General features: G+C 39.6%; 1 protein-coding gene across 1 annotated transcript; it reads left to right on the top strand.

The window, feature by feature from the left end:
• Positions 1–337: 337 nt before the first annotated feature.
• Rragc (Ras related GTP binding C) lies at positions 338–15,770 on the top strand. Its single transcript, XM_003462259.5, has 7 exons — positions 338–658; positions 2,233–2,436; positions 3,426–3,625; positions 6,429–6,543; positions 7,698–7,840; positions 9,891–10,039; positions 14,260–15,770. The coding sequence occupies exons 1-7, from the start codon at positions 422–424 to the stop codon at positions 14,409–14,411; spliced, it is 1,200 nt and encodes a 399-aa protein (XP_003462307.1). The 5' UTR covers positions 338–421; the 3' UTR covers positions 14,412–15,770.
• The last annotated feature ends 1,004 nt before the right edge of the window (positions 15,771–16,774 follow it).

Genomic DNA, 16,774 nt, shown 5'->3' with positions numbered 1-16,774 from the left:
TCCCCCCACTGCCCAGAAAGCGTCTCCTTTTGCGGTGCTCTCTGGGAAAGGAAAAACGCTGGGAAGCTAGGCGAACAAGGCGCGTGCGAGAAAGACTGCGATGCGCGCGAGCCCGGCCCAGGCGCTGAGAGAGGCGCGGCCGGACCGCCTTCCTCGTGACTCCTCCTCCCCCCGCGGCGGCTGCGGGTCAGGTGATTCCGGGCACGTGACGGGCACCACCTACCCTGCTGTCTCCGAGTGACAGCTCAGGCTACCAATGAGAATTCGGGATCTATCTCGGGGCCTATCAGAGCTGGGTCAGGGGGCGGGCCAGACGGCGGCGGCGGCGGCCGGGGGCGGTGGCAGCGGCGGCCTGGGGAGGCGGCGGCCTGGCCTGGCCTGGCCTGGCCTGTCAAGGCGCGGGCGGCGGCGGTCCAGCACCATGTCCCTGCAGTACGGGGCGGAGGAGACGCCTCTTGCGGGCAGTTACGGCGCGGCCGATTCGTTTCCAAAGGACTTCGGCTACGGCGTGGAGGAGGAGGAAGAGGAGGCGGCGGCGGCGGGCGGCGGCGTTGGGGCGGGGGCCGGCGGAGGCTGCGGCCCTGGGGGCGCTGACAGCTCCAAGCCCAGGATTCTGCTCATGGGGCTGCGGCGCAGCGGCAAGTCGTCCATCCAGAAGGTGAGCGGGCTCGCGCCGGCCCTCTAGCTCGCTCCGCCCGGTCCCCTCCGGTCCTCGCCCCTCTGGGGGCTCCGGTGCCTGCAGCGCGGCAGCCGGCGAGGGCGGCGGCCACCTGCCCCTGCCTGGGTCCCGGCGCGCTTTCTCTTCTCGCTGCGAGCGCAGAACCGAGGCGCGGCCCGCGCGGCGACCCGGACCTCTGCTTGGGTGGAAGGAGGCGAAACTGGCTGGAAGCAGGCAGGTGCCCGGGGCACCGCCCTTGCCCTCCGCCCCTGGGACCCAGCCCCTGTGGCATCGGTGGATGAAGTCAAAACGTGTTCTCCGATTCTCATTTGAGGAGCGTGGTGGACTCCCTCTCCCGCCCGCACTCCCTCAGGTGACTGGAGTTGCAGGGGTTCCCAGCCAGCCCCGGGGAGCAGCGTCTGAAAGAGTCGTGACTCAAGCACTGAGTGTTTTAATACTTAGTAGTTTGAAAGAGACTTCACTGTTATGTTATTGGGAATTGGAAATTAATACTGCGTCTATTTTAGTACTTTTTGACCTGCTGAGTGTAGTTATTGGTTACAAGGAGATCTGTAGGTGGGTGGTTACAAAAATTTTCGGAGATTTTGAGAATGGTTTGCAGAGGAAACCAGTGCATTTGGGTCGATCAAGTGGGAAGCGAGAGTAGTACACTTAATCAGTAAAACAGCTATAGAGGCAGGCTTGACTTCTTCCGTTCCCATCACACACAGGTCGTCAAACTGAACTTGTTCTCTTCACTTTTCCATTCTGTTGCAAAGATATTCCCAAAATAAGTCTCGGTGTGGTATTTTGTAGATAGGATATTTGAGAAAAGTAGCATCCGAATTTACTGAATTACTGTGCTTTATTTATCTTTTCATTTCTACAGCAAGATTTGTATAGGTTTAGTGACTTTAGTTCTTACTTGTTATGTCACTGACAAAATCTTGAAAGTAACTAGTTTTTTCTTCTACAAAGTAGCAGTGCGAGACAAGTTAGTTTTCTGTTAAGATTGTATGCATTGTTAATACTGTGGTTCGTAATCTCCGGAGCTGCCTAGTCCTTGTTAATTCCCATAGGCCTCCCACCCTTTTTGGACATTTTTACTTTCTGTTTACTTTATTACTGTCTTTGTTTTATTCCACAAGACTACACATCTAGGGCAGACAGGATCCAGTCCCTTTTAATTTTTAATATTCTTCAGAGCCTGAGGTACGCATTCAAGTAGTTTTTGGGTAAGCAAAAATTTTTAAACTTAAGTGATAAAATGTTAATAATCTAAAAATGGATTTTGTTTAAATCTATGGGAAGTAAAACAGAGCAAATGTAGATGAGAGACTGTGATACAGCTAGTGTTGAATATGGTGCAGAGAAAATAGCAAGAAGTTTCAGCTTCAAAACAGACGGGATGTAGATTAATTTGATGTCTCCTTTCATCAGGAATAAAATGGATTTAGCATGCATTTTCTTCAAATTTTAAAAATGTAGGATGTTGTTATAAAACTTAATCCAGCATGAAATTTTGAATTTAATTTCTGAAAGTGTCATAAAATTGTCTTTATTTTCCTCAACAGGTGGTGTTTCATAAGATGTCACCCAATGAGACTCTCTTTTTGGAAAGTACCAACAAGATTTATAAAGACGACATTTCCAATAGCTCATTTGTGAACTTCCAGATTTGGGATTTTCCTGGGCAAATGGACTTTTTTGACCCAACCTTTGACTACGAGATGATCTTCAGGGGAACAGGAGCATTGATATATGTCATTGATGCACAGGTAGTTAGGAATAGTGATATTTTTACTTCTCTTACTTAGTGGTAAAAAAGATGTAGGGCAAAGGAAAGTTGTTTTAATCTTGCATGTCATGTGCTTGTAGCTTATTTCTTTGCCAGTAGAATCCCTGACAGCACAAGACATGCAGTTGCAGGGGTGCTTTGGGAGCACATATGTCATTGTGCAATTCTGCAGTATCAGATGGTTGTGGGATGTGGTTTATATTTTTGAGTCTTAGTGAGCAGTTAGCATTGACTTTCCACTTTCATTGGTTAATAGTTACTGCTGTATTTTATTAACTGTTACTATACATTGATCACTAAAAGGATTCTGTAATAGAAAAGTGCTGATACTATAAAAGAAATGTGAGAACTGAATAAATATATGTTAGAGTGAATAGTTTTGTTCAAAATGAATTTAGTCCAATAATTTATTGAGATTCCACTGTGGTGTAGGCAGTCAGTTGAATGGGACATGTCCCTGTCTATAAGGAGCTTACTCTAAATAAATTTAAACATTAGGAATGCTGAGTGATAGGCTTCATAATGAGTGCTTTCATGTATGTGAACTGTTTTAATCTTCACAACATTGTGAGGTAGGTATTGTAATTCCAGCTTTACAGATGAGTAAACTGAGATCACAAGAGTTTAAGCAACTTGATTAAAGCCACACACCTAATAAATGGCAGAGCTGGGATTACTTTAAAAAATTCTGTTGAAAGAAAAAAAAAATTCTGTTGAAAAGAGATGTCCTTTTCTTTGGTTTTATTATAGGTATTAAAATTACAGGCATTAATTTGTAATTGAATTATCTAGCTTAAGAAATCAAAGAGCTAGTTAAATTGTTATATCTGAATATTTGAGTATTTATGAATAATTAGGATAATACATTTTCTGTGGTTGGGTAAAAAGGTGGTTTGAGGCTTTCTTAACACATTACTTGCCTTTTTTGTAAGATTTCTTTTTAAAAAAATATTTTGTTCTGACTTACAGGATGACTACATGGAGGCTTTAACAAGACTTCACATTACTGTTTCTAAAGCCTACAAAGTTAACCCAGACATGAATTTTGAGGTTTTTATTCACAAAGTTGATGGTCTGTCTGATGATCACAAAATAGAAACACAGAGGGACATTCATCAAAGGGCCAATGATGACCTTGCAGATGCTGGGCTAGAAAAACTCCATCTTAGGTAACAACATGTGTGTTTGATATTAGAGCCCTGTAAATGTATTCCCATCTCTGTCATTACAAACACTGTAGCTTTCTGTTACTCTTAATGTTAACATTGCTTGTAATGTTTTCCAAGAGAATGTGGTATTTGAGAAGTAACTGTTTCCTCCTTTTCATTTTCCTGATGACTGAAGCTACATGAAATGTTTTCATTGGTGTTTCTTGCAAGTTCATCTCTAGAGACTGGAGTTAGGCTGTTTCCTCTGACATAAATCTGCTCTGCGACTTCTCTTGATTTTGTCCTTCCCCTACCACCTTTGCCTTAGTGCAAGGAATATCACATTTTTGTTGAATTGTCCTTTGAGGCTTCCTAGTATCTTTCTCAGTTAGAAGAACCTTATAAAGGGAGTACATTTTCAATTCTGGACTGATTTTGGTATATCTTAGTTTTAGTATATGTACTACTAAAACAAGCACAGTATATCTTAGTTTTAAAAACAGCTTATACTTTTATGAGACTTAAGGTTTGGGTTAAGTCAGTTAATACTATAAATTTCCAGTGTTGCTATTAATTTTAAAGGACTACTGGTTTATAATTAAATGTTAAGAAATATGTTAACATCTGATAGGTGTTTTGTGTCCTAAAAATATATAAGGAATATTTTTGTACATCTTACCCTTTTTTGGGGGCAGTATGTAGGCAGAAATGAGTATTTACAAGTACCCAAGGAAGTGTTCTCAGTGGTATAAGCAGTGTAAAAAGAGAGCAGAGAATAGTAATAGCTTAGTGATCTCTTTTTCTCTTGACTGTTACAGTGGTTTCTCTATAGACTCAAGCCAACCCTCTTCCTACCCCTAATAATCCCCCAGGCTTTAGGCTCCTAAATCTTAATTATTTTAGCAAACTTAGAAAAATCTCATTGACCTCTAGATGGCTTGGATTAAAATTTTAAAGCCTTTATAACGACCTGTTGCTACCATTGTTTGTAAACATGTCTTCCTATAAAATCTGTTTTTTTTTTTTTTAAGAAATCCACTGTTAATTTTGGAACTTTATGATTCTGTTTACTACGTGCCTGTGTCCTATTCCAGGCCATCCCAGAACCCTAGGCCTTGTTAAAGTCAGCAGAATATTGTTTATCTTTGTGTGTGTGTGTGTGTGTGTGTGTGTGTGTGTGTGGTGCTGGGGTTTGAACTCAGGGCCCTTGTGTATGCTAGGCAAATATTCTTCCACTGAGCTACACCTGCCTGCATCACACTTTTATTTAGTACTTGTAGGTTTATGGATGAAGCTCTGATTTCCATTTCTAGAAACTCAGCTTTGTAAAATGTCCTGTGAGGATACAGTTTCTCCGTGTCCCCACCCACCTACAAAGGGAGGACTCTACTTAGCCTTTTTGCCTATAGGAAATGCTGTAAAATCTTCCTTTCTCCGTAGTGCTTGCAAGGTCATTTGTCCTTACCTGCTTCAGTGCTTTCACCCCTGGATTAGAGCCCTTGTTTGCATAGGATTACATTCTTAAATCAACCCTCTGAAAGTATCTGTAAATTACCTGTCGGGGTAAACAGTTCTTCATCTCTGACTTGTAATATGTATGTATAAATGTTAACATGAATATACTTAAATAATGAGGATTATATTCTTGAGTGAAAAAAGCAGATAAAATTGTCCACAGTGTTAAAATTGCCCACTTTTTCATTTATGCATGTTTATTAAATCTATGTGTATTCTCCATTGTATGTCCTTTTAGGTTGGTAGACTCCTGTTTTCCATAGGGCTTCAGCTTCCATCTCCCTCATGATGCTGTTTACCTAACTTCTAAGCACCAGTTGTATTTGTTTGCTTATAGGCAGATACAGTACTCCTGAGCACTGTTAGGGCATTGAGTTTGCACCTGTGAGTAAGACTGTCAAAGTCTCTTCCCTTATGGATTTTCCATTCTGATGAATAACAGCTCAAAAGCATGTATAAATAATTGGTGCAATTTTAAGGATTCACCAATGCTTTGAAGAAAAATTGGGATAAAGGGATAGAAAGTGTTTGTACAGGATTACTGTTGGTAATTCTGTGCCAACATGTGAAAGGACATGACCTTTTAGGTAGAAACCTGAGTTATATTGTTATTTAATGAATACCACCTGTGTTTTCTAGCTTTCTCTTGATATTTTTTTTTTTTTTTGGTACCGGGATCGAACTCAAGACCTTGCACTTGCCAGGAAGGCACTTACATCACTGAACAAAATCCCCAGCCCCTCTCTTGGGTTTTAATCTTGGTTTTTATCTCAGGTGCTTAAGAAACCAAGTTTTAGGGGTCAGGTTGCATGGAGTTAAGCACACATTCAGGTTCTGCGTCTGGAAGTGCTTTCCTGGGTGCTGCCGTGGTTCCCCTCTGTGAAAATGCAGTAAAGCAAGCGATTGCCAAAGGAGGCCTACCATCCTCATTTTTCCAGGATACAAACTGCACTTGTATCCTGGAAAAATGAGGATGGTAGGCCTGATTGGCTTTATTTGAACTTAAAACCACATTGTACATAATGTGATTATTGTCACTGAACTTAAAACCACTTAACAGTTTACCCAAGCAGACAGTACATGTGTTACGTGCTGACTATCTGGAGTGTCACTTGGGCATATGTCATTTCAGCCAGTCTATTCTTGTACTGAATAGATGTGATTAAAATTGTTATTCTTATATTTTCTCTTAGATTATAAAAATTAGTGAGAAAAGCATGCAATTTATGCTCATCCTGTATTTAGATAATTGGACTGGAGGGTGGTTAAGGTATTTTCCAAGTTAATCGTACTATGTTGTATTTTTCAGCTTTTATTTGACTAGTATCTATGACCACTCAATATTTGAAGCCTTTAGTAAGGTGGTGCAGAAACTCATTCCACAGCTGCCAACCTTGGAAAACCTATTAAATATCTTTATTTCAGTAAGTAAGCTACTTAATTCAGTCTGGTTTCTGTTTTCATTATTAAATATATTTGTGTTTTTAGATTATCACAAAATGGGCCTTGAATTAGCTTAAATAATGTAAATAAATGAAGGCATAAGATATTATTGAGTTATTTTCTGAATTGTTAGTACTTATCCTCCCTTTTGATTCAATGAAGTGCTGAAAAATTTCCTTGTGCTTTCTTAATTAAAATCTTCATGGCACCTGTTTCCTATAAAAGAGCAGTAACTGGAAAAGACTTAAGTCTTAGAAATATAGCTTAGTTTAATATAAATTTCCACCTCCTTGGAGGTCACATTGAGACATTTTCCTTTCCTTGCTAACTATAATTTTAGTATCATATGTTAACGTTCTTACTTTGAGGATCCAGCTTAAGAAAAAAGAATTGTCTCCCAGTAAATTCAACATGTATTTGTTACATTTTCCAAACATTACTTTAGAAGGACTAAATGTGTGGTGACCCCACTCTTGACACTTAATTTATGGTAAATGTTGATGTCAAACTGTAATTCTTTGTTTTGATAATTACACACATAAACAGTGTCTGGTAGCAAGGTCATTCAAACCAGAGCTTGATTATGATAATAGAAGATTAATAATGTCACATAGCTTAGTTTGATTCCCTGCCCTTTGCTCCCACTAGGAGTTGAACCCAGGGCTTTGTACGTGGCTACACCAGCAATCCTTTGTTACATTTTTTAAAAAAAATTTAAAATTTTTTATTTTGAGAGAGTGTCTTGCTGAATTGCTAAGTGGCTCAGGTTGGATTTGAACTTGTGATCCTCATGCCCCTGCCTCCCACAGTGTTGGCATTTCCGGCATCCACCACCGTGTCCAGCTACATAGCTTGAGTTTTAGAGAGTTTTTTTGTTAAGTTTTTGGTGATGTCTTGGGAAATTAAACAAAAAGATGGAAAAAAACACTTGATTTGTGCAGTTATGTTTGTAACTCAAAGGAGAGAAATTATTCCATTTTTTACTCTTTGGAGAATAAAAATGTGTCTCAACCAAATACTGTTTGTGTTCTGGGATTGGGTTGTATAATTAAGTATAGTCTTGGATATTAGTCAATAAACTGCAAATTGTGATTCTTACAAGAAACTGAACACTTTCTAATTTTGTTTTTCCAAGAATTCAGGTATTGAAAAAGCTTTTCTCTTTGATGTTGTCAGCAAAATCTACATTGCAACAGACAGCTCCCCTGTGGATATGCAGTCTTATGAACTTTGCTGTGACATGATCGATGTTGTAATTGATGTGTCTTGTATATATGGGTAAGTCATATACATGTTTCTGTAAGAATTTCAATAAGCATATTTGCCAGAAAGTCTTAAAAACTGTTGAAACAGATAAGCTGGATATGGTGGCACACGTGCCTGGAACATTTCAAGGCCAGCCTAGGGTACACAGTGAGTTCAAGGCCAGCTTGAACTACACAGCAAGACCTATCTCAAATAAAACAAAACAGCTAGAAGCAAAACCTGAACCTAAATGCTTTACATACTTGTTTTGAGCAAGATTTTTAATGTCATTAGTGTATCTTAAGTTCTTCGTTTTGTCACCAAAAGCCAATCTGTCTAGTCAGACTTTGATTAGAACTTAGAATTTTTTTCTTTTTTTTTCTTTTTTTAACTGGGGATTATATTCAGGGACTCTGCTATAGTAGACAAGTAATGTTCCACTCACCTACATCCCCAGCTCTAGAATATACCTTTCTTCTTTCCCCTGCTAGTGTGTGATTCTAGATCATACACTGGCTTGACATTAGAAGAGTCATAGCTGCTTATGGCTGCTGGTTGTGGGTACTAGCAGTGATGGTAAACCTTTTAGAACTTTGAGTGATACAAGCAGTCCATTGCAGTATACTGTAGGTTGTCACCACTGGCTTAGGGAGTCAGGGTTGCCTATGTCAGAACCTCTTACCAGAGTTAGTGCCTATTTTCAATTTCCATGTGGCGCAGAAGATAATTTACTCAGTGTCTAAGTTGAGAACACTTTGGGGCCAGGAATTTAGCTCCATGGTGCAGTGTCTCTCTGGCAAGAGTGAAGTAGTTTGATTTCTCAGACCTCCAAAAAAAATTCACTTGGAGAAAGTTGACTCTTCTGCATGATGACCCAAAAACTCTTAGCACTTACGAGTTCTTCTCCAGTAAAGTTTTCTTTTTTTCTCTTGTGGTGCTGCAGAGTGAACCCAGGACCTGGTGCATGCTAGAAAAGAAAAGTGCTTTATCACAGAGCTACATCCCAGTCTGGAGACAGTTTTCTTTTTTTATTATTTATATATATATATATATTTTTTTTTTTTTTTCTTTTTTTTTTCTTTTTTTTTCTGGTACAGGAATCAAACTCAGGACCTTGAGCTTGCTGGCAGGTGCAGAGCTGCTGAGCTATATTCTGGGCCTTCTTTTATATCCTTAAAACATGACATTTATTTCCCCTTCACTCTGCCTTCCCAAATCAAGTTTATTAATATTAGATAGGAAAGATACAGAAACTGCATGGGATTATGTTAAAACCCTATGTTTGGCCTTGACTAGGAGGCCACTTTACATTTAGTAAACTTCAGTTTCTATATATTTAAGATGAGCGGAGTCTTATTTCTATTTACTTAGTTTACTTTGATTTATTCTAGAAAGGAGTTAAAGTTATTCTAGAAAGTAGTTCAAGGACTAAATAGGGCTATAGTAGCAATTCCTGTTCTCTGAGTTGTTATGTGGGGAATAAATTAAGGTATGAGGGTCATGGAGAGGTGCATACCTGTAATCCCAGCACTTGGGAGGCTGAGGAAGAGGGTTGCTGTGAGTTTGAGGCCAGCCTGGGTACATACTGAGCTCAAGGTCATAGTGAACTATATATTTTTTTAATTTTAATTTTAATTTTTTGGTACTGGGGATCGAACTCACAACCTTGTGCTTGCCAAGCAGGCACTTATGCTGCTGAGCTAAATTCCCGGCCCATAGTGAACTATAAAGCAAAACTCTGTCTCAAAAAAAAAAAGGGGGGGGGTGGGAAACTAGCTGCGGGCATAGTGAGTTCACACCTGTAATTCCCAGCACACTGGAATCTGAGGCAGGACGATCTCTCCAAGTTTGAGGCCAGCCTGACCTCTACATAGCAAGGCTCTCAAAAAATAAAACAGTTCTCCTGCCTCACTCTTCTGCATGCTGGGGTCACAGATGTGCGCCACGACACCTGACAGTGTTCCAGTATGTTTAAGCCCATAGTTTGCTTTCTCAGAAGAAATTTAGGACTCTAAATGGAAGGGCTTGTCATTGGGTAATTTAAATGTAACAAAATGTTGAATAGTACCTTCTTTCAAAATAGGTTAAAAGAAGATGGAAGTGGAAGTGCTTATGATAAAGAATCTATGGCAATTATCAAGCTGAATAATACAACTGTCCTTTACTTAAAGGAGGTGACTAAGTTTTTGGCATTGGTCTGCATTCTTAGGGAAGAGAGCTTTGAACGGAAAGGTAATGGTATTTTAAAAAGCTGCTGTATTCTTTGTTATAATTTCTCAGGTTGTCAAAAACAATAAAAAATTACATTGCAGCGTTAGATAAATGGTTATGTTTAAACCATGTATTCTTGCTTTTTTTTTTTTTTTTTGGTCTTTTTTTGTTTTTATTGGTACCAGGGATTGAACTCACGACTGCCTGCTTGCAAGGCAGGCGCTTATGCCGCTGAGCTAAATCCCCAGCCCCCTTGTATCCCTTTTTTATATAGAGTTCACATTATCTTTCTCCTTCCATTGATCTTATATTTTAAACAAGTTTTTTAAATTTTTTATTTTTATTTTTATTCCAGACCCCTTTATTTCAGATCATTTTAATTAGCTGTATAGCTGTGTTTGGTTTGCTTCCATCTGAACCAGTTTACTGAAACTATTTCTTGAATGGGAACCAGGTTACTTTTTTGGTGCATTTGGTAGCATTTTTTCACTGCACCGCCTCTCAGGCCTTCTGAAGCGTATGAACATGTCAGTTGTTCCTCTCTCAAAGCTTGCTTCCCACCAACTGAACACTCTGGGTTATTTTGTGTTTCTCTGACTGCCTCTGGCATTGTTTTTCCCTGTCCTGTGTTCTTCAGATCAGGTCTTTTCTGCTTGCTGCTTGATGTTGACTCTCCAGGTCAACTCCTCCAGTCAATGGTTTTGCTTCATCTTCGTCTGTGGGTGACTGAACATTCACATCTCCAGTTCTTAGTCCTGTTCTCTGTTTCAACTATTAATAAGACATATTCACTGAAATTCATGTATTTGATTGATGTCTTGGCCATTGGGTAAGTCATCAGCTGATGACTGCCTTCTCTCTTTCCTGACTCTTGGCTCCCCTACTTCAAACACACATAGTATGTTTGTAAAATCAGAAATGTATGTATTCACTTTTGAGATAAGAACTAAAATATGACAAATACAGTTAAATTCTTTGTGTGTTACTCTCAATTGACATAACACTTTTTGTGTTATGTGTGTTTTAGTTTTCCTATACATGGTTTATTCATTTACTTTGTATCTATCCCTAAGCAATGCATTGTGTATGTTTTTATAAACGATGACTAGATATAAGTAGTCTTCTGCAACTTGTGTGTTTCTCTTCAAGTTGTTTCTGAGGTTTTTCCAGGCTGACAATACACAGTTCATTTTCACTGCCACACACATTTGTGTATTGAGTGTACAGTACTTTTTCGTGTTGCTGGAAATTTAGATTATTCTGAAAATTAAAAATGGTTTTATGGCAAATTCTCATGAATAATTTTGTCTTTGCATGTATTGAGAATTTCTGTAGGGTTCTAGACCAACCTGCTGTCCAAAGTGGCTTCACCATTTTTATGCTGTTATTATTGTGTTGGAGAACTTATCACTTCCTGTTCTTGACAGTGTTTGATGTTAGACTGTTAAAATTACTGTTTGGTCAGCGTAAAATGGAATCTCATTTGCTTCTTTCTTTTACTTACTATTGATTAGGTCCGGTGTCTTTTCATGCCTATTCATATTTCTTTGGCAACTTACTTGTTTATATACCTTTTTTAAAGAATTTATTTATTCTTTGTGGAGCTGGCAATTGAATCCAGGGTCTTATGCAAATGCTAGGTAGGTGCTCTACCACTGAGCTAAATTCCCAGCCCTGTTAATTATTTCTAGTCATTCTACTCTTAAGATTTTTTTTTGGTTAGGAACTTTTTGGTTGTGGAAATTTTCAGGTGTGTATAAAAGTAGACCAGCACAATGAATCTCCACGTACTCCTGCTTCTCTCATTTACATGCATTTAGGCTTGTTTCTTGTTTTTCCTCTCCATATTCAAGTATTACGCTTTTACTGTTTGTCGTGGAAACCATCCACTGTGTAAAAAAAAAAAAAGAAAATAGTGTATAACCTTTTAAAAAGTGTTGATCCAATTCATCAATTAGCAGAATCATAGCCAGTGTTACTTTATATGTATATATCTTTCTCTTCTGTATTATTTTGAAGCAAATTGCTGACATTTTATTGTCTTGTTCCCCCAGATTCTAGTATTTTAAAAAGCTAGTCCTTTTTTAAATGTAACAATATTAGTGTTAGTAAACAAAAAACTGACAGTAATTTAATAGTATTATTAATCCTCTGGCTACTGTTCAGTTTCTTTGTAAATTTCATTTTACAGTTAGCCCAGAAATTTTTTTTGAGATGAGATCTTGGTATGTTGCTCAGGCAGGCCTCTTAGCTGCTAGGATTAAGCAATCCTTCTGCCTCAGATTCCAAAGTAGCTGAGAGTGTAGGCATGTGTCATGTGCCTGACTCACAGAAGTAAATTTCTGTAGTTATATTGGTCAAACTTGTCTTTATTGTTTCCTTCTTTTGGTAGTGTTAGGCATTGAACCCAGTTCTCAAGAATGCTAAGCAGGCACTTAGGGCTATTCTCAGCCCTGTGTACTTTTTTCTTTTCTTAATGTAAAGGAGCATCTTAATTTGACTCTGGGCTCCTCACTTGGACTTGATTCTCAGCACTTCTCAGCAACAGTTCTCAGATGGCCATCTCTCCAGTCAACCCAGTTTCCTGTCTTCTGCCTGTGCTGTATGCTCACTGCCAGCTCTCTGTAGTTTCCTTGTCCTTTGGCTGCCTTTCTGTGTACGTACATCTTGCCTGTGTGCCCACAGTTCTGCCTCATCTCTGAAGCTTTCATTGACTGCTTTGCCCAGCTCCTCGCTCTCCTTCTTTTCTCATATTTGTCGTCAGTCGACACCAGATTGTTGTATGTTTTGTGTATTGGCTTTATGCCCTTGCTAGCATATTCTTAAAGGCATGAGCCACGTCTGTTGCTGCTTTTGACACATTGTGCCCTCTTATGCTGTTGAATAAGTGTTTAATGACTTTCACCAGATCAAGTACAAATTATTGAAAGATCACATAGTGTTCAGGCAGGACACATTTTTTACTTTAAATACGAGTTTAATGATTCAAAACTTCAGTGTCAAAGATGTTAATTTGGCAAGATGATCAGATTACACATTGGTTGTATACACAAGAGGATGTCATGGTGCATATATATGATTAACTGGTTCTTAGGATTGAAGAGGTTTGGACATTGAAGAATTTCAAAGCAGTATTTATCAGTCAGGGTTAAGCTCAGCTACCAACCCAGAATAATCATAGCTTACATAGGTGGAAGTTTATATCTTTTTCACATTTAAAGTATTGTGGAAGTGGACATTCTTAATCCAGCTAACACAGCTCCCTAGTATCTGTAGGTGCTTCACTTCCTGCTCTGCCGTTCTTAGCAAGGCTTTTGTTTTCAAGGTTGCTTCATGGTTCAGAATGGTTCTTGGAATCCAGCCATCATATCTATATTCCAGACATTAAGAAGATGCTTTCTTTCAGGGATAGAAGAAGGAATATATTTTTGTAAGCATGAGAGTTCATGCCAAGTGTGGTGGCACACACCTGTAATCCTAACAATTGGGGGACTAAAGCAGGAGGATCACTGTGAGTTTGAGACCAGCCTGAAGTACATAGAAAGACCCTGTCTGAAACACAGTTTACAGAAGTGCCACATACCTCTGCTTGTCTCAGGGATGGAGTTGGTCATATGCTTTACCTACAAAGGAGGCCAGGAAGTGTAATGTTTTACTTAGTGCCAGGTGTTCATCCAGAAGTGGGCTATGGCTTTTAAGGGGAGAAGGCGAGAAATGGCCAGGCAATTAGCCACTTGTGCTGTAAAATAGAAACGTTTGTTCACCCAGAATCTTAGGGGGGAATCGAGTTCCTGAGACAAATGTGAGAGGAAACTTCCTTGCGTCAAGGAGGTACAAGCTGGGCCATGCTGCCTGATGGGCCTCTCTGGGATTTCTGACTTCTGGCCTGTGTTGAGTACTTGGTCCAACCAGCTGCCTGTTTCCTTTAGCCTTTCATTAGCTGCAGAAGACTTAAAAAATAAAAGCTTGATAATTCAAAAGTATTTTACTTTTAGAGTTCATTGTAAATTTTCTAAAATTGCTCTGGCTTTCGTATTTACTCCCAGACTGCTGTTAATGTTAGCGCTAACTAGTGTTAACAGTTTGACTGTATGATTTATCATATTTCAGTGTAGAGCATTTCCTCTGTCAGGTGTATATTTTTTAATACACATCAAGTTTATTCTGTCACAGAACATTTCCTAATGTGTAATTTAGTACTTGACATTCAGGAGGTATGATCTTCATTTTCTCTGTTGCAGGCTTAATAGACTACAACTTCCACTGTTTCCGAAAAGCTATTCATGAGGTTTTTGAGGTGGGTGTGACTTCTCACAGGAGCTGTGGTCATCAGCCCAGCGCCCCCAGCCTGAAAGCATTGGCACACAATGGCACGCCGCGAAATGCCATCTAGTCAGACTCCCAGTGGCTGGGGCTTGTTGCCAGCTTACTCCTCACTCCAAGGTCAGAAGCCACGTGCTACAGGACATGAGAGCTGCTACTTGTGGGAACCTGTGCCTGTCCCACTAGAGGCAAGGGGGTAGCATTTTTGATTTGGATGAAAACCCCTTCAGCTGGTGGTATACAACTGAAGCTGTTGTTTCTCTTAAAAAAAAAAAAAAAAAAAAAAGGCAAAGAAGAATTTAGAGGCTACTGAACTCAAGTTGTCTTTTTCTTCTTTCGAGTCCCACTTTAAGTAGTTGGAATATTTTGGACCTGGAGATACCCATACTTACCAGGTACTGTTGCCATCAGTTCCAGCTGAAAATAATGGACAAAACCAAATTTTTATATGCTTCCCTTAGGCTTTCATTTGAATAGTGTGCTTTGCTTAAATTCTAACACTGCCTCTCAGATCTCAGTTTTGGACATTGTACACCTAAGACCTTTTAAATGCATTCGCTTGCTAACTCAGAAGACGCATCATCTGACTGCAGCAAAAGACATTTCTATATTTGTTACTGAGGAAATGAAATAAAATTCTAAGTTGCGTCGGGTAGAGAGCAAGGCTCAACAATGGCTGCATCAGTTCCCTTGGAAGTGTTGTGGAAAAAACTTTGAAACAGAAGAAAATTTTTGCACCTGTGTTTTGGGTACCAGGGATGTTAACAAGTTCTTTCTCCTGCATTTGATAAATGATCATGCTTTATGTAACAAAGGGAATTTTTAAAAAAACTTTTCCCACAGTCCCCTTGTAGGGGAGAAACTCATTATGTTGCTGAAATATTTAGCCTACTTTCTTTAATCTTGATACCGCTCTTCGTAGCTTTTATTCTAAGCTGTCCATTCTGTCAGCATTGCTGTCTGTTGACCCAAAGGCACTGGAAGGCTCCACTGGAGGTCTGGGAGAACATGCAGTGCTGCGACGTGTGTTGTGTCACGTCCTCGTCTCCAGTATTCTGACACTGAGTGTCAGCTGTGGTACTTTTTTTCACCTAGGCTTATTGATTTATAATTGTTTCTTTTTTTTGATGGTTGATACCCTTTCCATTGATTTGAACTTACACATTATTTTTACTCTACATACCCAGTTGTCCTATATTCCAAAGCCACTGGACCACTTGAGTACATAAGTGCCACTGTTTAATGAACCATACATTCAGGTCTGTAAACCTAACAGTGTGACTTGGAATGCTTCCTGCAGATGACTCTGACTGTTGAGTATTTACATGGACCATGGTGATATCCAAAAGAAAAAAATGCTTTTATATTTATAGACTATTTCATTGAACTATATATAAAATGGGTATCAATAAATGTATTTACTCCAAAATCAGCTTTTCAGCTTGTCTGAGTTATGAGCGGGTGGGCTACTGGAACACTGGAATGTCCCACTCTATCACCTTTTCATCTGTTGCCTTTTTTCCTGCTGCCTTGTATAGTTAGCATTCTCTGTTTGAGGACTTACTTTGATGCAGGAATTCCCCTGCAGGTATCTTCCCTGGCTCACTTCTGTTCTAGAATCTAGAATAGGAGATGTGGGCCAGATGAAGATGTATTTTGATTTGAGTTCTTCGCAACAGACCTCACTTGATGCCAGGGAGTATCCAGGGCCTGGCATGACTGATGCATTGTATTCAAGTGAAGGAGTCAGGAGATGAATGAAATAGAATACTATTAAAAAGATGGTACCTGGTCCCGCTTGTTTTTTGTTTTTTTCCTGTTCCTGAGATACTATTGACCCTTAAATGTCTGTTAAATTACTGTTTTATTTGTATGGACATATAGTTCTGAGCTGATTGGAGAAAAATGTTATCAATAGGAGAGTAGAGGTTGAAAACTCAGGAGTTGGACCACTTTAGAAGTAAAGTTTTAAAACTCTACAATAAAAAAAATCACAGAAACAGATTGAAAAAGCTTATTATAATGTTTAATCCTACCTCTTTTGGAAACAGATCCCCAAGGGGTAAAGAAGGCCGAAAAGCCTTGTGGTGGGCAGGGCTTTTGAAAGGTTTTTGATCATGGGGCACTATATTCATTGGTGGTTTGTCCACTGATGAGTTTACAGCTGGATGTGCTGTTTAGGGGTAGGGTATGTCTTCCTCCTTGGCTCCCACTTTCTCTGCTTCCTGGTAAGCAGCTTTTTGTCCACTATGCCATACTGCTGTGTCATTCTGTCCTGCAGCCAGCTGACTTATGTACTAAAACGTGAGCCAAAATAAACCTTTCAAGTGGGTGTCAGGTCATTTGTCCCAGCAATGAGGAAAATTAACCAAGACAATGGCCATGTAACTTACAACTCCAAGCCAGGATACTGTTGAGCGCGGGAAGTAAGAT

The sequence above is a fragment of the Cavia porcellus genome, unplaced genomic scaffold, assembly GCF_034190915.1.
Source record: "Cavia porcellus strain 051 isolate PalLab524CR breed Dunkin Hartley unplaced genomic scaffold, mCavPor4.1 scaffold_25, whole genome shotgun sequence".
Taxonomy (NCBI): domain Eukaryota; kingdom Metazoa; phylum Chordata; class Mammalia; order Rodentia; family Caviidae; genus Cavia; species Cavia porcellus.
Note: the sequence above shows the minus strand (reverse complement) of the source record. Positions and strands in the feature narration are given on the sequence as shown.

Bases quoted from the DNA above. Each gene is read 5' to 3' on its own strand.
- Rragc (XM_003462259.5), top strand. From the start codon at position 422: ATGTCCCTGCAGTACGGGGCGGAGGAGACGCCTCTTGCGGGCAGTTAC. The intron at 659-2,232 runs GTGAGCGGGCTC...TTTCCTCAACAG, and splicing joins GCAAGTCGTCCATCCAGAAG to GTGGTGTTTCATAAGATGTC. The intron at 7,841-9,890 runs GTAAGTCATATA...CTTTCAAAATAG, and splicing joins GATGTGTCTTGTATATATGG to GTTAAAAGAAGATGGAAGTG.